At 50.4% G+C, this 24,835-nt stretch overlaps 1 protein-coding gene across 2 annotated transcripts in view; it reads right to left on the bottom strand.

The window, feature by feature from the left end:
- The window catches only part of LOC119456269 (vacuolar protein sorting-associated protein 8 homolog), a 109,525-nt gene that overhangs the window by 10,441 nt on the left and 74,249 nt on the right, over positions 1-24,835 (bottom strand). For both annotated transcript variants that reach the window (XM_037717942.2, XM_037717951.2), the window contains exons 12-13: positions 12,492-12,614; positions 10,592-10,672 (exon numbers count right to left, since the gene is read on the bottom strand). In XM_037717942.2, coding sequence (XP_037573870.1) covers positions 10,592-10,672; positions 12,492-12,614 — 204 coding nt within the window. The remainder of the gene's footprint in view (positions 1-10,591; positions 10,673-12,491; positions 12,615-24,835) is intronic.

Here is a 24,835-nt window from a genome sequence, read left to right as displayed (position 1 = left end):
TGCGTGACTGGAAGACTGCGCTCTTCCTACCCGCTTCCCGCCCTTGCGAGCGCAAGCCGGGATTGCTGGCTCACCGTCACATGCTTTCACTCGCACATACAGCGTACGGCTCGCGGCGACAATTTTATCACCCGTGGACCTCATAAGGAACCTCAAGGCGATTGCGACGAAAGAAATGCGCAATATAAGCAGGGAAGGGATTGATATAACCGGATCCGTTAAAGACAAAGGTGGCGGTGCAAGGTAGATGGAGAAATTTTGAGGAAGAGAACAAAGATTAAAGCGATGTATAAAAAATATTAGAATGAAAAGCATGTATAGCATACCTGAGCAACTCAAGCATGCAAGGTGCCTATTTTTCACCGCCCCGTTCCAAAGGGGATGCAAATAAATCATCAAGTGTGAGCTATTCGGCGAGAACGCAGAAGCAGCAGCAGGCGGCAGCCACACTCAGCAAGAGAGGCGCAGGGGGTTCGCAAAGAAAGCTTCGTTTTAAAACAGTTCTGCACTAAGAAGCATTGATAGATGGAGCGGAATATACAAAGGAGAACACCTGGAGTGGTCGGTGCCCTAATGCGCGCAGTCTCAGTTGGTACCAGGTTAGTCGATCGGAAGGAGCTATTAAAACGATAACGTGACACGGTCAGACCAGGAACGGCAACAAACGCAGCCCGTATTTAAGAAAGCACAAAAGCATGTGTGATGAACGGGCCAATTAGTCGCCGAAAGGCATGCAGATCGTATCGCATACACATGTTCACAACCAAATATTCAGGCACTTCAGAACTTTCTGTCCACACATGAGTTTACGTGCAAAGAAACTTCGTGCGCATGCCCGTAGACTTGAAGGCCGTTTCAACACCGGTCAGTCAAACATCGCAATGGGTGCACGCATTCTGTACAAAGCACACCGCTGATAAACAGCAGCAAAACGCTTCTCTATTACCTAGGCAACCACCGTATGCCAGCATTGCGTTGCTGCTTTTTTTTTTCTCGCTCGTTTGTTCACTCCGCGTCTCATGCTCCTCCTACACATCACCCTCGTTGCTTTCCGCTCCCATTGGCCAGCACACCCCGTTGAAAAGCACTTGTCGCTGAGATTTCCCCGCGGACGCCACATTCTAACAGGTATTTTCTCTCATGCGGCCGCATTATAAGTGGTATGCATAGACATGGAGTTCTATGGGAGGTTACACGGGAGTCGGAAAAGGCTGCGCTGTAGCCAGTTCTGCACTATAAACAGTTACATTATAAGTGGTCTCAGCTGTATTTGGCTATGCAATGTAAAACTATGTTCTTGTATGCACATTGACTGCTATCAGCGTTCTAAGTATTTATAATGTATAAATGATGTTCGTTCCCCACGACAGCTGCACTGCCAAGTAATAGGGAGTTTGGACCTTTGTCAAGTTGCTGCTGCGACTTTTAGTCCCAACCCATCCTTTTTCACGAAGGAAAATAAAATGGAATGCAAAGTCGCAGGTCAGCGGCGCTCAAGGACAGTTTGCATACCAGCGCCTCCCCAACTCTCTGTCTAGCAGCACACTGCCCACTACAGAATCAATTTAGCCATACAAGTTATGTATGAGGCATTGCAGCAGGACTCCTCATTCGCACTTCACTAAGAACACTCGACACCATCTAGCACCGCCGGATGCGAATGCACATGATGCGCCAACCGGGCTCCTATCTCGTGCTTCTTTCTGGACCATCTAGTAGTGCTGCTGAGAAGTTTGCGCGTATGTCTCTGAGCGTGGCACGCCAGTGCCTGCGAATGGCGAGAATTGTTCCCTCGCTTGCCGGACACTCAGTGGCACATACTCTGTGACCCGAATTGTCGAGAGGTTCACTGCAGAGCAGCACCTGTACCCAGTACATTCATGGCATAGCTCGCTAAAGCGTCGGGTTGCTATCCTTGGGGAACCCTTGTGGCGTGGGTTCGATTCCACTCAGCATGGGAGAAATTTAAAGGATCTTTGTCGTCATTGTAGAGCGGCACACTCTCAGTGGCACATACCTAGTTACCAAAGTTGTCGTCGAAGACATTCATTGAAGAGCGGCATACACCTACTGGCATATTCACTCCTGATGGCTGGTGAGGCACAGGTGTGTGTGTGCTGCCTTCTGCAGATTCAGCAAAGGCAGAATTTTTTACCATGTGCTTCTTGTAAACAGCTATTTGACTGCAAATGTCGTGATATACAGGCAGAGGAGTACAATGCTTCGATGGAAAATGGTGTAAGCAGGTACAAGTGTGCCACCTGCATGAAGCAGCCGAATCCGACGACAGAGACCATCAACACGGCCCCAGCAGATAGATTGTCACAACGTCTGATGTTGTTGATGTTCCCGCAAAGGTGGTTCAGTGGCTTGAATCAATGGCTGCTCAATTTAATACCTTGCTATCCCAAGTGCACAAATTCATGCTGCACATGTGTCCCTTCGTGAAGTGGTGGTTTCCTTACGTCGCGACCCGTAGCGCACTGCAAGAGGCCTCCCCTGCACAGTCTTTCGCTGACGTTACCGGGAGGCATCTCGGCACTGGCAGCGGCGACAGTTTCACTGGTCAACCACACTTGGCCATGTGATGAGAACCTGCTGCAGCCAGCGGGCAGACACGGCATCCAGCCGCATTCAGTACTCCTAAAGGCTGCTCTCTCAGTCGCGCCCCGACCTTCAGCAACAACACGCCTTTCTGTGTCCCGTTCGGCTCCCACTACAACGGCATCCGACATACAGGGACTTCTGGCAGGTCTCATCGGCGACAAGACAGTGAACTCTTTCCTTACCGTGCCCATTGGGCATGGTTAGCTCTCATTTGATGGTCTGAAACGCCGCTTTGGAGACCTTCCGCGCCGCTCACAGACATACTGCTCTATCGGACGTGAAGGAGGAGAACTATATTTTAGTTTTCTAAGCAGTTCACTTTTTTTCCGCGAGGCGATGATTTTTAAACGCGCTCCAAAGTTTTGCGATCGGCGAAGGAGAACGAAAAAATGGCCGCCCGCTATTGACGGTGTGAAACGCCACTTTCGAGACCTTCCGCGCCGCTCACGGACACACTGCACCATCGGACGTGAAAGAGGAGAAACTATATTTTTGTTTTCTAAGCAGTGCGCTTCTTTCCCCCCCAAGCGGTGATTTTTAAACGCGCTTCGAAGTTTCACGATAGTCAAAGCAGAACGCAAAAATGTCCGCCTCCAGAAACGGCGCACGCGCTTCGGGATATCGCACATATCCCAATTCCGCTGCCTCTTCGGCTGATCTTATCGATACGTCTAATAGCAGCGAGTCAGAAGACGCTGACTTTTCGTTGGACTTTGAGTCTAAAAGCGAAGACACAAACCAGCACAGAACATTGGCGGCCGCAGCCCAGCACGCCCAACTGTAGTGCTTGCAGTTAAATTTTTGTAGCGAAATACCTGTTCCAATAAAAATTTTCTATTTTTTTCGGAGATAGTGCCTAATATATGGCAATACATTTTGTATATCTCATAATTTTCGTAACATTTTTTTGTTAGTAGATACAAGCGTGTCTCTACAAACTTTGTTCAATTTTATCGCACAATCTTGATTTTAACAATTTATATTTTTTTATGACATACATCTCGTTAATAAAACATTTATGCATGAAAAGTGCATTCATTTTGCTTTCTGTTTATGTATTACATTAAATATTATATAATGAACGAGAAGAAAGAAAACCAAGGGGCCCAATTTTATTATTCATATCATAGGAAGCCAACAAACAACGAGACCAAGGACAACATAGGGGAAATTACTTATACTTACTAATTGAATTAAGGAAATGATAAATTAATGGAAATGAAAACGGATGAAAAAACAACTGTCCACAGGTGGGGAACGATCCCACGTCTTCGCATTACGCGTGCGATGCTCTTACCATTGAGCTACCGCGGCGCCGTTTTCCCAACCACTTTCTGGGGTATTTATATTTTACAACTAGAACTAACCCTGGGAGTGTTAGCCAGCACCACCACTCACAAACCTAAGAGGCAAATGTGGAACATCCTTTCTGCTGCAGGCATCACGAGTACGTGATCTTTTTGGGTGAAGGCAACTGGTCAATAAACCCACATATTGCCGCGTCGGTATTCGTGCACAAGTGCACCCTGGCGCCGACAAAGACGACGACCGGGCTGCTCGAGATTCCGGAAGGCATCTAGAGAAGAAGAAGAGATTCTTGTTGTTGGCGCCCCTCCCTGGTTCCTTCTCCCGAGTACGGCGCGGTGCTTCTATAATAAAGCTCCTGAGCTTTGTGCATCGCGACAATATGATACCTGAAGGCATCAATGTTGCTGGATTTGAGCCCTTGTTATGTAATGAACGAGAAGAAAGGGAACCGAGGGGCCCGATTTTATTATTCATATCATAGGAAGCACACAAACATAGACACCAAGGAAAACATAAGGGAAATTACTTGTACTTACTAATTGAATTAAACAAATGATAAATTAATGGAAAGTAAAGTGGATGAAAAAACAACTTCCCGCAGGTGGGGAACGATCCTACATCTTCGCAATACGCGCAAAGACATGGACATAAATAGTGTTTCTAAATTTACGTAACTTGCTTTTACTTCCTGCAGCACCCACCTCCAATACTACTATTACAATTTAACAGGGTTCGTACAGGTTTCTAAGGCAAAAATTCAAGGATATTCCAGGACTTTCCAGGACCTGTCACAGGTTTTTCAAGGACTCAAAGTGGCATCCAAAGTAGGATTTTGTTACTGTAACATTTGCAAAAATGACTAGCTTTATTGCACTTACAATAAGTAAATGTATATCACAATTATAATAACAATGCGTAGCCTTGATAACTTTTCAAGATCACAACCCAAAATGAACGCTTACAACAGCGGCTGAGATTTCTTCAGTATAGACTGGGTAAAGTTCACCAAAAAAATTCAGAAGATTCAGCACAGGGTTATTGCACTAAAATAAAAAGAAATAAATGTATATTCCAATGATGTTAATAATGTCTAGCCTTGATCACTTTGCAAGTTCACAAGAATACCGCAAAAAAAGTTCACAAAACACAATGAATGCTCCCAACCGCCACTCTGCCTTATGCAGTATTAACTGGGCAAGTTTATCGAACATTTCCAAGCCATTTAGTGAAAAAATGTTCCAGAAGCCAGGGGAATTCATATTCAAACGTATAGCTTCACTGGCTTTACTCAACAATAAAACAATAACAAAACATAGACGTTTCGCCACCTATGCGGGTGGCATCGTCAGTACACAAATGGCGTCCCATGAAAGAGTACATCAACTTATATCTTGCCGTAAACATCCGGCAAAGGACCACGATTACTGTTGCATGCATTTTGATTATGACGGATGAACCATGATTCGATGAATTTCCTTGGGCCCCATCGTTGTTCCCATGCCAGCGTCGTCACATTATCGAAATCGAACACGTGTCCTTTCGTCAGGCAGTGATCGACTAATTCCGTCTTGGCACGTGTTGAATGTGTGGCTTTGGTGACGTCCCTGACGTGTTCCTTGATGCGAGTATGACGTCGTCGCCCGGTCTCACCGATGTAGCAGGCATCACAGTTCGTGCAGTTAACTTTGTACACAACTCCGCTTTGTTCGTCGGAGGGGGTGCGGTCCTTTGGTTTTGGGAACACGTTAGCCAGTGTGCGCATGGGTTTAAACACAGTCCTAACGCCCAGAGGTCGCAAGGCCCTACGCACAGCTTCTGACACGCCGCAGACATACGGGATGCACACAACAGATTTTTCCTTATTAGCCCTGCTCTTGCGAGGTCTTTGCATGCGGCGCCGCGTGTCATCGACAAACCGCTGAGGGTAGCTCCGTTTATTCAGGACAGTGGCAACATTAGTTTCTTCATGCTTCCTCAGGGTCTGTGTCGACGACAGCGCGTCGCAGCGTGACAGAAGTGTACGGGCAACAGCATATTTGTGCTCCGCAGGGTGGTGCGAGTCAAAACTCAGCACATTGCCACTGTCGCAAGGTTTGCGGTATACGGTTGTTGCCAATGAACCGCCCTCGTTCCGACGCACCAGCACATCTAGAAACGCCAAAGTGTCACCATCTTCCATTTCACAAGTGAATTGAATGGCAGGATGAACACTATTGAGTGCATCATGCATAGCCTGCAGATCGTGCTTTTCTACAATGACGAAAGTGTCATCTACATAACGGCAGTACATTTTCACAGGGAAGGGTAAGGTGGACAGGCATATAGTTTCCACGTGTTCCATCAAAAGATCTGCCACGATTACCGACACAGGGCTGCCCATCGCTTTTTTTCACTATTTGACTATTCACTATTTTCACTATTTCACCATCGCTTTTTTTCACTATATTTCACTTTTGGCGGAACTGTCTACCACCAAATAGAAGGTGTCCCGATGGGCAGCCCTGTGTCGGTAATCGTGGCAGATCTTTTGATGGAACACGTGGAAACTATATGCCTGTCCACCTTGCCCTTCCCTGTGAAAATGTACTGCCGTTATGTAGATGACACTTTCGTCATTGTAGAAAAGCACAATCTGCAGGCTATGCATGATGCACTCAATAGTGTTCATCCTGCCATTCAATTCACGTGTGAAATGGAAGATGGTGACACTTTGGCGTTTCTAGATGTGCTGGTGCGTCGGAAAGAGGGCGGTTCATTGACGACATCCGTATACCGCAAACCTTGCGACAGTGGCAATGTGCTGAGTTTTGACTCGCACCACCATGCAGAGCACAAATATGCTGTTGCCCGTACACTTCTGTCACGTTGCGACGCGCTGTCGTCGACACAGACCCTGAGGAAGCATGAAGAAACTAATGTTGCCACTGTCCTGAATAAACCCTGCGGAGCACAAATATGCTGTTGCCCGTACACTTCTGTCACGTTGCGACGCGCTGTCGTCGACACATACCCTGAGGAAGCATGAAGAAACTAATGTTGCCACAGTCCTGAATAAACGGAGCTACCCTCAGCGGTTTGTCGATGACACGCGGCGCCGCATGCAAAGACCTCGCGAGAGCAGGGCTAATAAGGAAAAATCTGTTGTGTGCATCCCGTATGTCTGCGGCGTGTCAGAAGCTGTGCGTAGGGCCTTGCGACCTCTGGGCGTTAGGACTGTGTTTAAATCCATGCGCACACTGGCTAACGTGTTCCCAAAACCAAAGGACCGCACCCCCTCCGACGAACAAAGCGGAGTTGTGTACAAAGTTAAGTGCACGGACTGTGATGCCTGCTACATCGGTGAGACCGGGCGACGACGTCATACTCACATCAAGGAACACGTCAGGGACGTCACCAAAGCCACACATTCAACACCTGCCAAGACGGAATTAGTCGATCACTGCCTGACGAAAGGACACGTGTTCGATTTCGATAATGTGACGACGCTGGCATGGGAACAACGATGGGGCCCAAGGAAATTCATCGAATCATGGTTCATCCGTCATAATCAAAATGCATGCAACAGTAATCGTGGTCCTTTGCCGGATGTTTACGGCAAGATATAAGTTGATGTACTCTTTCATGGGACGCCATTTGTGTACTGACGATGCCACCCGCATAGGTGGCGAAACGTCTATGTTTTGTTATTGTTTTATTGTTGAGCAAAGCCAGTGAAGCTATACGTTTGAACAAGCCATTTAGTGTAGTCTTGCTACACATTCATTATACAGAAGAACCCCGGGTGCTGCGTTTTCCCGGCTGTTACGTCGTTTTCAGCTGGTCCCAGCATAGTTCCCGTAGGACCCAATGCATTGGTAACCCCGCTGTTGCGTCGCAACTGTAGGACCGTTCCCTTATCGTGTGTTGCAAACTGCCGGCCCGAGCGGCCATGTTGACTTTTCATGTCGCTTGACTTGGTGGCTTGACTGACGATGGGATTGGCTGCCCAAAGAGCCCGGGGCGACACCTATGACGTATTTTTGGTTTCCGCAAGTAAAAGCATGGCTTTTGACATACATCTTTGCTATCTAAGAATGGTGTCTATGATGCGTTCAAGCGCTAAAATTGGTTTTGGCGCATAGATGTTCCATGTAAACATCAAAACTCGAGAGCTAGGCCAGTTGGTGTGGTTCCATCTCAAGAAAGCACTAGCGCGAAAAAGACGTGGACGAGCAAGAAACGACAAACAGCGCCCGTGTTCGTCGTTTCTTGCTCGTCCACGTCTTTCTTGCGCTAGTTTTCCGTAGTAAGTCCAAGGGCAATAACGCTGTCGCCGCGCGCTGTATGCTGTATGTGCGAGTGAAAGCGTGTGAGGGGAGCCAACAACCGCGGCTAAATCTCGTGCGCGCAAGAAAGAAAAGCGGAGAGGAAGCGCGCCTTCTTCCGTCGCGCTCTAGGCACCGGGGGAAGGGGGGGGGGAGGGAATAGTGGGCGGCGTTGTACTTTGGCATCAACTGCGTACTGCATGGCGGCACACGGTCGCGTGCGCCGTATCTTGAAAGCGATCTGCGTTGGGAGCAGAGTCTAGGCAGTGTAGGTGCGTAGGCGGCTCGTAGCTTTGGGCGTGCTGTGTGTTTTCGGCGATCCGTTTGCGTTTAAGTGATAGAATGCACGCGGGTCACATCACTCACGCCAGGGTTTCGACAGCGAGTGCCCGCACTCATAGAGTGTGATGTGTTCATGTTTGCCTGCGCGCGCTTACACCGTGCTTGTCTACAAGTTTATACGGACGATAAAACTACTATCCTTACTTTGTATACCTGTCTACTAATTTGCTATCGCAATCGCTGCTTCGGCTTTCGGGCGAAACTGCGACTTTTTTTCAAATGTAAGAATTAAATTGTGTGCAGTTCACCACTACTCTCATTTCGCAATTTACCCGATTTCTCGGCTCTTGCTTCTTTTTTTTTTTACGGTCCCGCAAAAAACGTATCAGCGGGGTTCTACTGTATTATAACAAATAGATGTATATTGCAATTTTGTAAAACATGTCTTGATCATTTCTCATGTCCGCAATATTAAAGGTAACACAACGAGTTAACACTCACAACAGCTCCTCAGGCTTCTGCAGTATTAGCTGCGTTAGTCCATCAATCATTTCCAAAACATCCAGCATAATGTTATTGCACTTATATTATCATAAATAATATTATAACAAACCTCCACCCAAAGGCACTGAGCATCAGTGGTAAAGTTGCTCCACTATAGCTCTCTTTAGCTTCACAAGCTTCACCTCGCGCACCAGAGGGAAAGTGGGACAAGGCAGACCGACGGGCGAGGAGTGAAACGAACGATAGGGTGAGGAAAGCAGCGTAAACACTGGCAGCCGAGACAGCACCGAAGCACGGCACAGGTCTCTAGCTCCGCGCGCGATTTGGCGCGATTTGACAAGGTGAAGCCTTTTATTTTTTTCCGCGCAGTTCTGCAAAACGGAACCATGTGTGCTCGCACCGGCGTATTGTTTCTGAAATGGGGAGTTTGTCAGATCGACGCCGATCTACCACAGAAAGGAGGTCGCAATGTCGATATCAGAGTGCATTGCTCACGAAATTCAAGGATTTTCAAGGAAGGAAAAACATTTCAGGACTTTCAAGGGCCTTGAAAACGCACTTTTCAATTTCAAGGGTTTTCAAGGATTTCAAGGACCTGTCGCACCCTCTATAAGCAATCTTAGTAACGAGCAAACAGACTGCAACGGCTACTCAACCATCTGGTGTCTGAATACTGAATAAAGCATAATCGCATCGAGGTAATCCTATATTTTAAAACCTGCTTCCATTAAAAAAGATCCAATGGTGTAATAAAGCTAAAGAAAATCTGAGGACATCTAAGCACTTCTTATGAGTTGTGAATGAAAACGCATCATTGTCCAATTGAACGCCGCTGAGCGGTCCTTTGAGTTTTGTGCTTCGAGTAATGCACCATAGTGCTCCGTGCTGCCGGAGCCAGCAAGCAGCAGCACCCTGCGGTGCTCCCGCCGCATGCCACCGACATCCTGCTCGACGAGAAACCAAGGAAGCAGCAGCGACCACCAAGGGTGGCAGGTGCGCACAGCAGCGAAGCCCAGAGAGGATGAGAGAAAGAGGTACAGACCGCATGCAGGCTTCCAAGAGCGAGAGCGACGGTGATGTGGCTTCACGGTGATGCCCTCTCCCCTCACGCAACACCTGGCACGCTACCGCGGCAGCAGGTGTTCCCTTTCGTCTGCTCTGCTTTGCCGAGGTACGCTTGTGAGATGGCGTCACAGCCAATGAGAATTTAGGTGCCGTTTCGCTGCTGCAGACGACAGACGCTGGCTTTTTCACACAGTGGGCCATTTTATGCCTTTGCATCAAGAGTTTTCAAGATCATCTGCAATTATTTATTTAGAAGGAGCAATATAGGCTATTTTAGGACATTCTCAAACGCCTGGTATGAAGCCTATATCTTGCACAGGTGACTTTTGCCCCTTCCAGGGGGGCACATAAAAATAACCAGATGTAAGATATCGAAAAACTAAAATATTTGAGAATAGGAGAATATAAACTCTATTTGATGTATAAATTTAATCCAATCGGCTGTATTATCAAACAAAATGAATCTCTGAGGGGCATCTCCCCTTAAGCATCCTGTTAAGTATTGCATAAGAGCAACTTACAGTAAAATTCTGGACCGTGTACTGCACTTGTACCTTCTGTAAGGGCACAAAAATGATCTTGTCCAAGCTGGGAATGTTGACCTGCAAAACATGTTTATAGCATAAAAAATAAGTGTTCACCCCAAAACAGTAGTCATGAGATAAGCTATCTTTAAAAATAGCAAAGTGAGCAGACTTAGTCGATAATAAGTGAACAGGTGCTGCACAAGTGTACCAAGCTGAAATGCAGTTGGCTTAAGTAGAACAAGCACAAATATCATACAGATTGATATAAACCTTGATATAAACAAGTCGGTAAAATTAGCTATTTCTTTCGTTATATCATAATTCAACCTTTTATGCGAATGAAAATAGTCGCAGATAGATTTTTCTTACATGGTAGGGGCCACCAGATTTTCCAAATTATCGGGCAATTGAAAAAAGCAAATTGGAATGAGCAAAAATTCATTTTGTTGAAATTAAGAGTCGCTGACAAAAGAGATAGCTTCATGCCATATCAAAATCTTCACATAGATCGGTGGTACGAATTAAGCGAAGCCAGCCATGCTCCACCCCCAAGACATCTCCAAAAATTGAGATTACAGAACCTCCAGTACTAAACGAACGGGAAGGCAGCGCACACGATGGTACGCCATATCAGCACGACACTTTTTGCACTAAACATCTAAACAAAGCAGAAATCTAAACAAAGCATCTAATCAAAGCATCTAAACAAAATAGAATTCTAATGCACACCCAATTTCTTAGCAAAAATACATGTGCAAGGGTCTAATATCTGTTGTACAGTGGCAGCCGGTTTCCTAAAGTCAGCGTCATTGCACGATCTTTGCCGCAATACAGCTGTTTCAAGCCCACACGTATGCTTGCGGAAGCGCGCAAGCTCGCGTGTGCATGCCCACGGATGCGCGGATGGTGTGGCATGGCATGTAGAAACATGCTGCGATCCAGGTGATCAGCTCCTCTCTATTTACGCAACGCTCGGGCTGCCTCTCGTAGGCACGCCGGGCCAGCCTGGCTACGGCGTGGTACAAGCAACTTTCAGTGAGGCAGATTTATGTCATGCAAAAAAGTGAAGTTGGTTATATCTACGCTTAACTGTACTCATATTTCATCTGCCTGGTCTTTGCGTTGTTATTACAAGGTTGAACAGATACTCCTTCATAATGGTACATAACCCAAGCAGAGCTCAATGAGGGAGAGTGAAGTGCAATAATGAAAAACATGACTGCTGCAGCCATAAGAAGATAGGCACAATGCGTAATTTGTAGGCATCAGATAAATTTGGAAACGTTACTCATCCTTAGGCCAGTAAGCAGTGCGACAAACAGTTGGTTGCACATGGGACAAATAATAGGTTGTGCGAGTGCATATATAATGCCAAGAATGAAAAGGAAGGTGGCTTCCCACGCACTGCAAGCCCATGTTGAACAACTGCACAGAAATCACAAGTGAGAACCAGTCAATGTGAAAGATTATAGTAAGCATGAAGGACAGGTGTGTCAGCAATGCAGTGTTTTTTTTTTTTTTTTGTCTGGTAAAGAGCTAGCATTTCTAGCTGGTGGAGTAAGACTGATGAAAAGAAAAAAACTGTCATCCACCCGACAGAAGTTACAAAGAAAACCCTTTCTCAGAAAAGCTTCAAGAAAATGCTACACTAGTTAAAAGAAGCTTAGTGCAGAACTGTTTCTTAAACAGTTTATTGGCTGAAGTGACAGAGGGCTTGAATTGTTACTGATACAGACGACCGCTACAAATCAGATACCACAAATTTATGCCCACTTGTTCTATGGTCTGCCAAATACTTAAACTAATCATGACTCTTGCGCATTGTAAACAAGGAACCTGCATAGGTTCAAAAACATTCACTCAGTCAGTGACTGCAATGTGAAACGCATCTCACCTGGAAAAAAAAGATGGTGCTCTGGCGGCCAAAGGCCAGTACAGGGTCAATGATCCGTGCCGAAGCTGACACCTGGATAACCACAAACTGCCAGCTCAGCAGTGGCAGTGTGTTTGGGTTTGCCTGCAACACAGCACGTCAATAAAATCTGTACAAAAAAGTGCCTTCACCAAGACTAGTCTTGCTGTGTTACGTGTTAGTTTTTCTTTTTTTTCCTTCTTTTTTTTTACAGCGTAAGCTGTGATGGGCTCATTCCAATAGCCGTTTCGGTTCGCAATGGTGAACGCCGGTGCCGCTGCCGGCCGTAACCGCTATCACCGGAAATGCGAAAAAAAAATATCAGGTCACCGCCGGGTTCGAACCCAGGCCCGCTGCATGAGAGTCTGATACTTTACCACTGAGCCACGCAAGCGCCTGCTAACAGGCAGCGGAAAAATGCCCTATAAACACGCCCTAGGCAGGCGCGCAGGCGCAGATGATGAGATTCGATTCAGACGAGGCGTGCAATCAAAGCGATACCGTGCCTCCGCCAGTATGGTGCGACATCTAGTTAAGGCGCCTGCTAACGCAGCGTGCCCGACATGTAAGTTGCATATGGCAGTTGCAGGCTGCATGTAACTGGACCTGGTTAACTCAAGCAGGCTAGGTGACTCTTTGTCACTAGCCCGTTTTGAAGATTCCAATAAAGAATCATCATCATCATCATCAACAACGTATCGTGCCATGGGTCAAGAGATGTAAGATGTGTGCCACGTATTCTGGATACCTTTTCAGTACACGTTATGGCGTCTCCTCGCAAGGTACGAATCACTGCTGAAGAAGCGAATCGTAGAGCTACGTGCACGGCTACGAGGCATCATCGGGCTCAGCAGACTGCTGCGCAGAGAGCATTACAAGCGGCAGCTCGACGTCGAGGCCGGCCGGACAGTTCAGATCGTTCTCGCCAAAACGAGGCGAAGAGACTTTGCCGCTGTCATGAGTCACCGGCAAGGCGTATGATAACGTGAAAAAAGAGGAAGACGCTGGCCGAAGAAACAGAGAAGGGACCCACAGGCAAGAAGCACGTGAAGCGCGAGAGAAAAAAGAAGAAATGAACAAAAAGGGGACGCAGGCGATGCCGCCGTGGTGCCGGGCGCCGACGCGAAGCGGCGGTCGATGGGGTGTTGCGGAGCGCAGCGTAGCAACACCCCAAATAAAAAAATACTGCTCCAGTCAGGTAGACTGCTCCCTCCCTGATAGTGAGATTATATTTGGATCATCAAAACAGTGATGCGTTTATTTAGGAATACCACCGATACCCTAACAGCAGGCTAGTCACCCCCAACCCAGCGTGTTCTCCGTCAACGCCTCCTCCGTTCCAACGGCGGCGGCTAGAAACATGGTACGCGCGAGCGGCGCAGCGCGGTGCCAGCGGTCGAGCACTGTACGGGGGCTGAAATAAAAATACGCAGCCGGGCGGACACGGGAGAAATGCACTTTGCCCTCTACCGGTTCTCGCTCGCCTCTCGCGACGCGCGCGCCCGCGCGGGAATAGGGAAAGTATCCGGCGGGCGAGGAGGACACCCCCCTCGCGGAAAGGTAAAAAGATATAAAAGAGCGCGACCGAGAAACCCCCGGCCTCTCTGACCTCGCTTGACCTAACTGCCCGGACGGAATTTACCTGCTGAAAGCCGTGAGTGACCTCGTTTGCGTGACTACCACACGCGACGAGGCAAGCCTATTTTATTAGTTGTTCTACAGAGCGGACTTCCCTCTGCAAGTGTGTTTTATTGCTGACAGCAATAAACGTTGTTGAGTTGACTCGCTTGTTGCCTTATTCGCCCGAACCCTGCGTAGCTGCGATTACACGCGCTACGGGTTGGGGAAGACCCCCACATTTGGCGCTACCAACGTGGTTCGAATTCGGCAACACGGCGAGTCTTTTTCTGTTTTTTGGAGCTGGGACTACTGAAGTTACAGCAAACAATGGCGACGGGCTTGTCTGACTTTCCAGATTTGTTCATGTTGTCGGAGGTTGCGGCAGATAATCAGAGGCCTAGTGCTAACGCGGCGGCAGCTTCCGAACAAACCGGTAGCTTTGATTTTGAGTGTTTCACGCGGAACAGTCGGGATCGCGGAAATGCCACGTTGGCAGGGTTTAGGCCTGAAAGTAGGCCTAACATGCCGAACACCTCGCCGCTTCGTCCCGCGGACTCAGGGGCACATATGCCTCTAAATAGTTCGACGCAAGCTGCGGATGCGTCCGAACCTTCGGGCAGTAGTATTCCGTCAAACGAAATAATGCTGCAGAATGCGCTGCAAGTCATGCAGAGCTTAGCCGGCGCCCTGCAGAACACAATGCAGGCCCCGCCGCAGAGCGAGCGACCACGAATTAAGGTAGACATGCCTACCTATAGTGGGTACCACGATCGCACTAGTGCAAACGAGTACCTCGACCGTCTGCAGTATTATCAGCAAGCAACAGGGCTTTCAGACGCCGAACTTCTCGCGCGCGTGGTCCCTGCATCACTGACTGAAAAGGTGGCTCGTTGGTTCCGACTGGCCGGACACAGAGCCCGCACGGTAGAAGAGTTCCGCGCGAACTTCCGCGAGGAATTTCTTCCGGCCAACTACGAGTGGCGTTTGAGGAGAGAGTTGGAGTTGCGTACCCAGCATCCGGACGAGTCCCTGCTGGAGTATGTTCGAGCAATGGACGAACTTTATCGTCTCGCGAGCCCTCTCGCCACCGACGCCGAGAAAGTCGAGCGCGTCACACGGCAACCGCACCCGACTTTCGCGGCCTACTTCAGGCGACGTAGGTTCAAAGACCTAGACAAGCTCGCCGCCGAAGCAAAGCGCATCCAAGGGGACATCCTCGCGGCGCGAGCATACCGTCCGCCTCCACACGCCGCGCTGTCACTCGAGCCTCGCTGCGCGTGGAACGGCGGCGGGATCGCTTCACATTCCCCGAGGGTCGACGCGTCGGCATCGTTCGCCGAGGAGCAGGTCCAGCGTGGTTGGGAATTATCAGACCGCGCCTTGGACCCGTACGCCTACGCGCTGAAAACAGCACAGCATAACGCGGCACGCAGTGCGCCGCGCCAGGAACTTGCGACTAATGCGAGAACGGAGGAGCGGCACATGCCGACCGCCGAGCGTGGAAGCTACGGCCCGCCGGATTGGAGCGACGGGCGCCCACGCCACCGAGGCTTCGGTGGCCGTTGCTACCAGTGCGGCGGACTGGGGCACATTGCCCGTGACTGCGCAAGTACGCCGGGCCGAGGTCAAGCACGTGGTTCGGGAAACGGGCGAGGCCGCCGGTGATCCACCTTGGGTCCCGGGCGGCGATCTCGAACACAACCTGTGATTTCGATTTACTTGCGCCTTTGGCTTGTCGCGTAGGAGATGTCGCGGATTCGCAGGCGCCGTTCATCGAGCTAACGATAGCCCGAAAGAAGTTTGCCGCATTATTGGATACTGGGGCAAGCGCTTCTTTATTTGGTGACGAGGTGTTGCATCATCTCCGCGAGAACAATATCCGCTTAAGAGATAGTAACACCACTTTCCGCCTTGCTTCCAGCACAGCACAATCGAGCGGTGCAGCTAGACTAGTTATTCGCTGGGAGAGACGCGTCAGGCGACAACGCCTCGTACATCTTCCCGGTCTGTCAGTGCCTGTTATTTTAGGTCGAGACTTTCTCGCCAAGTTGGGTATTTTGATAGACATCACCAGCGGAGGTTACCGAGAGAACGGAACGGGTGTTTTGAAGCGTTTCGCAAAAGCGCCCGTGCCTACGGAGACACGCCAGTCTCCGGGGGCGGCGCGAGCGGGCCACACCCAGCCGCAGCCGAGCGAGCAAACCGTAATCGGTAAAGACGATCAAAGCAAAGGAGAGACGGTGGCACAACATTGTGCCGCGACGTTGCAAGGGGCAGCGCACCCACTTTTATCAGAGGTCAACAGCCTGCCGGAGAGAGAAAGGGCACGACTGTCATCGCTGTTGTACGAATACGACGCGATTTTCACGGACCGGCCGGGCCGAACTACGTTAATCAGCCACAGGATAGACACGGGTGACGCTGCGCCGTGGAAATGTAATCCTCGGCCGATAAGCTTGACTAAACGGAAAGCACTTGACAGCGCCTTAGACGAACTCATCGACACAGGCGTTGTGGAAAGGTCGAACAGCCCAAGGGGCTTCCCGGTAGTTCTAGTCCCGAAGAAGGACGATACTTATCGCCTTTGTGTAGACTACCGCAGGCTGAATGAGGTTAAGAAGAAGGATGCGTACCCTCTACCCTCCATTTCCTCTTTAGTATCTAACCTAGGCGGGGCGAAGTACTTTATGACGCTCGATGCTAGTCGTGGATATTTTCAGGTCGAAATGGACGAGCGTGACAAAGAGAAAACGGCTTTCACTTGTCACCGAGGGCTCTTTCAGTTCAAAAGAATGTCCTTTGGCTTAGTCGGAGCTCCCGCTACTTATCAGAGGTTGATGGACCGAGTTCTAGGAGATGCGAAGTGGCAACATGCTCTCGCATATCTCGACGACATAGTGGTTTATTCGAAAACATTCGACGAGCACTTGCACCACTTGAGAGATGTTCTAGACAGGCTGAGTTCCGCGGGTATCACGTTGAACCCGAGTAAAGCTCAGATAGCTGCGAACGGAATAACGCTGTTGGGATTCACATTGGACAACGGCCGCATTCTGCAGAGTGAGGATAAGCTCGAGGCTATACTGAGCTACCCGTCGCCGAAAGATATCGGCAAACTGAGACGCTTTCTGGGATTGGTGAACTTTTATCGCCAATTCATTCCAGACTGCGCGGCACTGCAAGCGCCTTTAACGAAGGTCTTGAGGAAAGACGAGCGTTGGACTTGGGGTCAAGAGCAGGAGGCGGCACTGCGCGGCCTCACAAAGGTGCTCGCTGACACAGCAGAGTTGCAGCTGCCCGACTTGAACAGGGAGTTTGTGATTCAAACAGACGCAAGCGACCTGGGTCTAGGTGCAATTTTGCTTCAGGAGCACGGAGGTATTCTCCGACCGGTTGCGTTCGCGAGCCGTTCGTTGACGCCGGCGAAAAGGAACTACTCGGTGACAGAGAAGGAGTGTCTCGCGATAGTTTTCGCTCTGCGAAAGTTCGACTATTATGTCGACGGAGTGGCATTCACGATTGAGACTGACCACATGGCTCTCACTTGGTTGAGGCGTTTGAGCGAGCCGAGTGGCCGCCTGGCGCGTTGGGCACTGCTGCTGCAGCGTTACATCTTCACCGTGCGCTACCGCAAAGGAAAAAGCAATGCCGCAGCGGACGCACTTTCGCGAGCGCCAGTCTGAGGCGAAGGAGAAACCCTGGCCGTAGCCCGAGTAAGGGACGCGGAACAACCGTCGATCCTGGGCGAGAGCGTGAACTACGTAGATGTTTTCGATTCCGCAGGAGTTGTCTTCAGCAGAAAGGAGCTGTTCGAGGCTCAGCAGAAGGATCCGTTTAGTCGAAAAGTGCTCGACGGGCTCCGGGAGCCGGGCGGCGCGGCCGCCGCGCACATGGAGGCAGCTGGTATTGCTGTCGGTGCGGAGCGCTCAGGAACAGCTGGTAATGCTGTGAGCGCGCTGGATTCCTATCTGCTGAATTCCGACGGCGTCCTGCTGAGGTATATGCCCACCGAGAACGACACAAGTGAGGTGTTTAAGGTAGTGATACCGCGCGCGTTGAGAGGAGCACTGTTACGCTACTTTCATGACTCGTGCATCGCTGGGCACGCGAGCGGCCCCAAGACTTATGTTAAGTTGTGTCGCTTCGCTACCTGGCCAGGCATGAAACGGGACGTGATTCGCTATGCCCGATCGTGTCATGTGTGCCAAAGCGTGAAGCCCTGAGGCGGACGACCGCCCGGCTTCATGCAGCCTATCGACAGCCAGACTCCCTGGCAAATCGCGGCATGTGACGTCGTGGGACTGTATCCCACAACACCGAGCAGGAACAAATTCTTGCTGGTGGTCACGGATCACTTCAGTAAATAGGTGGAACTTTTCCCCCTACGAAAACTGACGGCACGGGTGATCATCGATAAGTTGATGGAGGTTTTCACCAGGTTTGGTTTTCTGGAGCAGTTGATAACGGACAATGCGTCCTACTTCACTGCAAAGGTGTTTGTTGACTCATGCGCCGCACTGGGCATTAAGCATAAGAAAACGACAACCTACCATGCTTAGTCGAACCCCACTGAACGAGTCAATCGCAACATCAAGCACATGCTTGTCCCGTTCTCTGAAAGGCATAAGGACTGGGATACCTACCTTCCAGAGATCGGGTTTGCATTGCGATCGACAGTGAACCGCTCGACTGGGTATGCGCCTTCTCTCGCGGATCGCAGCGGAATGCCAGTCGCGCCGTCAGCATGAGCTGAATACGCGACGCATCTACGTGCCAAGATGACGGAAGCTTTACATAAAGCACGCGGTAATCTTCGCACTGCAAGGGCACAGCAGAAGGCGCAGTACGACCGCTCGCATCGGAACGTCCACTACGAAGTGGGCGATCTGGTGCTTCAACGCCAGCACGTTCTCAGCGATGCTACCAAACAGTTCGCTGCCTCGCTGGCGCCGAAGTGGACCGGGCCGTATCTAGTGAGAGAGAAGGTTTCCTCGCTTGTTTACCGGCTCGAGAACAAGAAAGGAAAGCCGATCGGCGGACCGGTACACGTAGGCGACCTTAAACGCTACGTGCCGCGTTTCAGGTCCTCCCTCAACCGCGATCGGTGAGAGAGAGCAGTCAGAACAGAACGGCGAGCCCGCAGCCACGCTACAATTTGCGTAGCAGGCGAAGGTAATCTGACTGCTAGTTGCGTAACCCGACGACTGCGAGGAACAGTCCGGGTGGCGTTGCGTACCGCGTGAGCATACAGCCGCGCCGGGCTGGCACCTTGGTAGTTCCTGCCGGGGAAGCGAACGTCTAGTGACCACGGAGCGCCGAGTATGCACGACGAGTCGTCGAGGCCACGACGGGAATGTGGAGTGAACGTTCGACGCGTGGGTGTGCGGTTTCACCAAAGACTGCTGTGAGGGACAGTGCGGTGATTATCTTGTGCTGCGACTCGAATTGGTGATGATTCTTGCGAACATTCCCTTCATAACAGACGTTGACGGGGTTCCCGGATACGGCCAACTATGCTGCTAATCACAGTGCCGCTTCGTGCAGTTTGCTAATAATTTCCAGGAGCAGAGCAAGACGAGATACGGCCGTGCGAATTGCCTGCAGTACGCGCTGGAACAACTGACGCCCTTGCAGTACTGACGGCGCTACGCCGGCCTGGAGCCGCACGAACCGCTAGCCGGCGGCCGGCAGACGACCACCCCCTCCAGCGCAGCCTACACCTAGGGCGCAGCACTGAGAGCCACTTTCGAGCCCCGACAACGATCCCTCCCGCCTCGCTAGCACGAGCAGTGCAGCTGACCAGCCGCCTCGGAGTCGGCATCAAGTGTCCGCCAGCTGAGGGCCCCATCACCACAACGCTTCCTCGGTCGCCAACCTCGGCGGGTACCCAGGCAAACGGACGTCCCTAGGTGCCAGCCTCAACGTACGGGGGCCTTCTTAAGGGGGGGAGGATGTGGGGAGCACACGCTGCCACCACAGAACACCCGCTGCCACCTTCTCCCGCGGGCGCTCGCCCGTCGCTTGCGAACGGAGCGCATGCGGCGGTAGCCGGGCAGGCATCTCGTGCGCGCACAATGCACGCCGTGGGAGCCGGGCGGACACGGGAGAAATGCACTTTGCCCTCTCCCGGTTCTCGCTCGCCTCTCGCGACGCGCGCGCCCACGCGGGAAGAGGGAAAGTATCCGGCGGGCGAGGAGGACACTCCCCTTACGGAAAGGTAAAAAGATATAAAAGAGCGCGACCGAGAGACCCCCGGCCTCTCTGACCTCGCTTGACCTAACTGCCCGGACGGAATTTACCTGCTGAAAGCCGTGAGTGACCTCGTTTGCGTGACTACCACACGCGACGAGGCAAGCCTATTTTATTACTTATTATACAGAGCGGACTTCCCTCTGCAAGTGTGTTTTATTGCTGACAGCAATAAACGTTGTTGAGTTGACTCGCTTGTTGCCTTATTCGCCCGAACCCTGCGTAGCTGCGATTACACGCGCTACGGGTTGGGGAAGACCCCCACAAACTCCAGCTCCTGAGCCCCGACTGCGTCGCCGTGGCTGTGTTCCGCGGCCCCGGTCCAGCTTCACGCTGCCGTAACCAGTTGCTGTCCTTTGCCACGAAGGCAATCGCCAACGCCACGTCAGCGGCACAACGGCCGACTGGCCCAGACCGCGTCCTGTGCCACGCGGGTCTCTGTGGAAGACCACAACCTCATCGCTCTCGACGGAGGTCGACGCCCACGCTGCGTCGGAACCACGCAGGCCAACGTCCTTTGCCACGCTGGGCCGGAGTCCGACAGCACGACTGGCGACGGTCAGAACGTTCGTTTGTTCGTGACTTCGCGTTGGTTAGTCGAGCGGAGGAACAATATGTAGCTGAGGGCTAGTTTGTTTTAATATGTATAGCTAGTTTTTCGAGTGTTTGTGTATGTATAGTGTTTATAGTGTGTCAGGGTAGTTTGCTGTTTGTTTTTCTTCCATATCATTTTTCTGTTTGAGATAAATGTTCTTTTACGTATCTGCTTTCTGTCTCTGTTCGTTTCTGCAGCGCTGAAATTCGTGACAGCCGCAAAGACCCTGTTGTGCATGGTGCCAAAATTGGAGCTCTTGAGCCGCTCCAACAGCTTATGCTGCGACTGTGCTGCGTATGCCACACAGGCCTGCGACTTTTTTTACGACGAGCGGACCAGGACGAATTTTTCTTCAACTGCGAGGCTTTTCTTTCACTGCCCACGTTGTGTGTGATAAAATTTTAAGAACGTTTATTGTTTCTAGACATTTCTGTTCGAGGTTCTTGATGTGTGAAAATAAGGTTAGTTTTGAGTGTAATAGGAATCCTAAAATTTTCTTTTATGTAGTGAGAGATAACTGTTGTCTATAAAGCTTTACATTGGGATCTCGAACCCTTTTCCTTGTGAACAGAATCCAGAAGGTTCTTCTCGGAACCTGCTTCAATCCATTCTCATTGGCCCATTTTTGACACTTTGTTCAGACTAAGCCGAACCTGTTTCTCGCAGATGGCAAGGTTGCACCGACTTAAACAAAACTGTACATTGTCTATGTAGGCACAGTAAAACATTGTAGGTGGTAAGGACGTATGCAGGGAATTCATTTTAACCACAAAGCAGGTACAGCTCAGTACACCTTCCAGTGGCACAATAGTCTATCAAATAAATGTCCAGGAGAGAGCATTGCCACTTCTTAAACGAAATGTTCGATTTGACAGGTAGATTTGAGTGAATTATGTTTAACATGTTTCCCCAGATCACTATGGCTGACAAATCTTGCAGGATTCCATGGCACCATCATATATCATACATATGTGCTTCATATAGTGACAGGGATAAGAATAGGCAAAACAAAAGAGAAAATGTATTGATGGAATATATACAGAGCGAAGCCGAGATGGCTGAACAACAACCAAACGAGCGCTTCGATCGTCGTCTTCCTCCACTTGCTGGCGCCTTCTCAAATACAAGGGAATGGCATCTAACATATGACCTAACGTTACTAGAGCCAACTCAGTTTCGGTGCTGCGCATAACGGCCAGCACAAGCATGTGGGCCACGCAGTAGTAATGCGAACTAACGGCGCTGTGGTCGAGTCAAGCTACCGGTTGGCCGCGTCGGATGGTGCTGCAGCAGCGCGGTAGCTTGCTATTGCATACACATTCAGTCGTCTGCATCGATTTTGTAAGGTGAAAGCCTTATATGCCTCACCTTTCAGTCGACCTTCAACTTGTTTGAGCTAAAACCGTGTCATCGAAGTGAAATTGTAGCGGCAGCAGCATTGGCGTCGGATGAGAATTATGTAGACGCTCGCGTCTACACGAGGCATGAGTGGCTGGCACGCGCCGGCACGGGCTAGCATTCCGAGACGGATTAAAAATGGTACACTAAGAGATGGGGTGTCGGTTTGTTACTCCCTCGGAAGGCCGAGACTTTACCGGTCTACGTGGTCGTTCATCGCCCCAGTTTGGTGACCCAGACGTGATACTACCATACGCTCCTGTGGTAGAGACAACCATGGACAAGACCAACGCTACGAGTGCTCAAGGCCAGAACCCTTCCGAGGAACGCAGTGAGCGCTCCTGTTAGGCCGTCCGCCTCCCACAGTACTGGGACCAGCACCCCTTGGCGTGGTTTCTTCAGGCAGAATTGCAATTTCAAGTTGCTGGTATCCGCTCTCAAGCCTCAAACCTTCATTACGCCGTTGCAGTGCTGTCACCCGCCGCTGTTGACGAAGTAGCAGATTTGTTGAACGCCCCACTGTCTACCGCCGCCTATGACGATCCCAAGGCAGCCCTGCTACAGCATACTGCAGCTTCACAGCATTCTCGCATCCAGCAGCTTCTGTCAAGTGAAGAACTCGGTGATTGACGCCCTAATCAACTTCTTTCCCAAATGAGGCAGCTGCTCGGAGACAACGCGAGATCCATTGACAATGCACTGTTGCGCGAATTGTTTTTGCAACGACTCCCGGCTAACGTGCAGATGGTCGTGGCGACAGCTTCTACCATGCATCTTACCGGACTTGCCACGTTGGCTATCAAAGCCATGGAAGTAGCCACCCCAACCATCGCAGCCACGACATCGTCTCTGGGTGACAATACAACCACCCTGCAAGCACTTCCCTGCTCTTCATCAGCGCAATCTCTGCTCGAAAACTTGTGTGAGCGCCTGGAATGCATCATCTGTGCAGCGGAACATCGTCACACGTCATCTCGTCGCGCATGCAGCCGTAGTTCCAGCAAATGAAGACGCACAGGCACCCGCCATGAAACATCCCCTACAGCGTCTGGCGTTTGCTACTACCACCGCCGTTTTGGCAACGGCGCTCGTCACTGTCAGTGTCCCTGCGCTTGGCAGGGAAACAGGCCCGCCGACCTCTAACAGTGATTAGTGGTCCGGCCCAACACACAAGTCACCTTTGCTATGTGACAGACAGAGTTACAGGACAACGGTTCTTAGTCGACACAGGAGCTGACGTAAGCATTATCCGCGCCCAGCCTTCCGACCGAAAAGCGGCACCTGTGTTGTTTTTGCAAGCCGCCAACGGCACCAGGATTCCGCTTTTCTCGTCACGCTCCGTCATTCTAAACCTTGGCCTTCGACAAACGTTTCACTGGATTTTCCTCGCTACAGACGTCCATCATGTAGTCATTGGAGCAGACTTCTTGCACAACTACGGACTCCTTGTCGACGTTCAACGGCGCCGTCTCATTGACTCCACGACCCAGCTGTCCATTCCCAGCATCCCATCATCAGGCACTTCGCCGATCGTGCCTATTTCTGCCATGTTGGACGAACCTTTCACCGCGCTCCTACGCGAGTTTCCCACTTTGATGCGCCTGCCGGACTGGATGCAACCCGTGCAACATGATGTGTGCCATCACATCGTCACCTTCGACCCACCAATATATTTCCGACCCCGGCATCTGTCCCCAGAGAAACTCAAGATCGCTCGCTCGGAGTTCGAACACATGCTGCAACTTGGCATCATCTGCCCTTCCTCCAATAATTGGGTATCACCTCTTCACATGGTGCCTAGGAAGACTGGAGACTGGCGCCCATGTGGCGGTTACAGGGCACTAAACAACATTACAGTTCCTGATCGCTATCCTCTCCCAAACATTCAGGACTTAACGGTAGCGTTGCACGGTGCGACAATCTTTTCGAAGATCGATCTCGTTCGCACCTATCATCAACTACCGGTCGCTGAAGAAGACATTCCCAAGACCGCCATTCCCAAGACCGATCGCAGCACGCCAATAGGCTGAGTTTTCAGCCGCCCCTGACCAAGTAACGCGATTTGACCGTATCACATCAGTAGGGCGAGCTATTCGATTAGCTGCCCAGGGCGCGTCATTGATAATTTTTCCAACATTATGGTGAACAAATGTTGTTCGCAATAGTTTAGACATTAGTTAATTTGTTTCTATAAAAAGGAAGTAACAGAAAGAAAATGTAAGAGGACATTATTGTAAAGTGCCTTTTATTGCATCTTAGAATGCTGCAAGGCGGCTGCGTGGTCACGAGCTCAGAGTCCTTGGGTGCGCCACTTCGCTCTCATTGTCTTCGCTCGCTCGTTCAAATGCTGATATATAACAGACATGTATCACTACACTAAAAGCACTTCTGGCCCACAGTAAGTGTCGTCTGCTTGCGTTACAACGTGCTCCGTGTTGACGAGAGCTGCGCGGTCAGTGTTGGT

Source organism: Dermacentor silvarum, chromosome 1 (genome assembly GCF_013339745.2).
Source record: "Dermacentor silvarum isolate Dsil-2018 chromosome 1, BIME_Dsil_1.4, whole genome shotgun sequence".
In the NCBI taxonomy this organism is placed as follows: domain Eukaryota; kingdom Metazoa; phylum Arthropoda; class Arachnida; order Ixodida; family Ixodidae; genus Dermacentor; species Dermacentor silvarum.
Note: the sequence above shows the minus strand (reverse complement) of the source record. Positions and strands in the feature narration are given on the sequence as shown.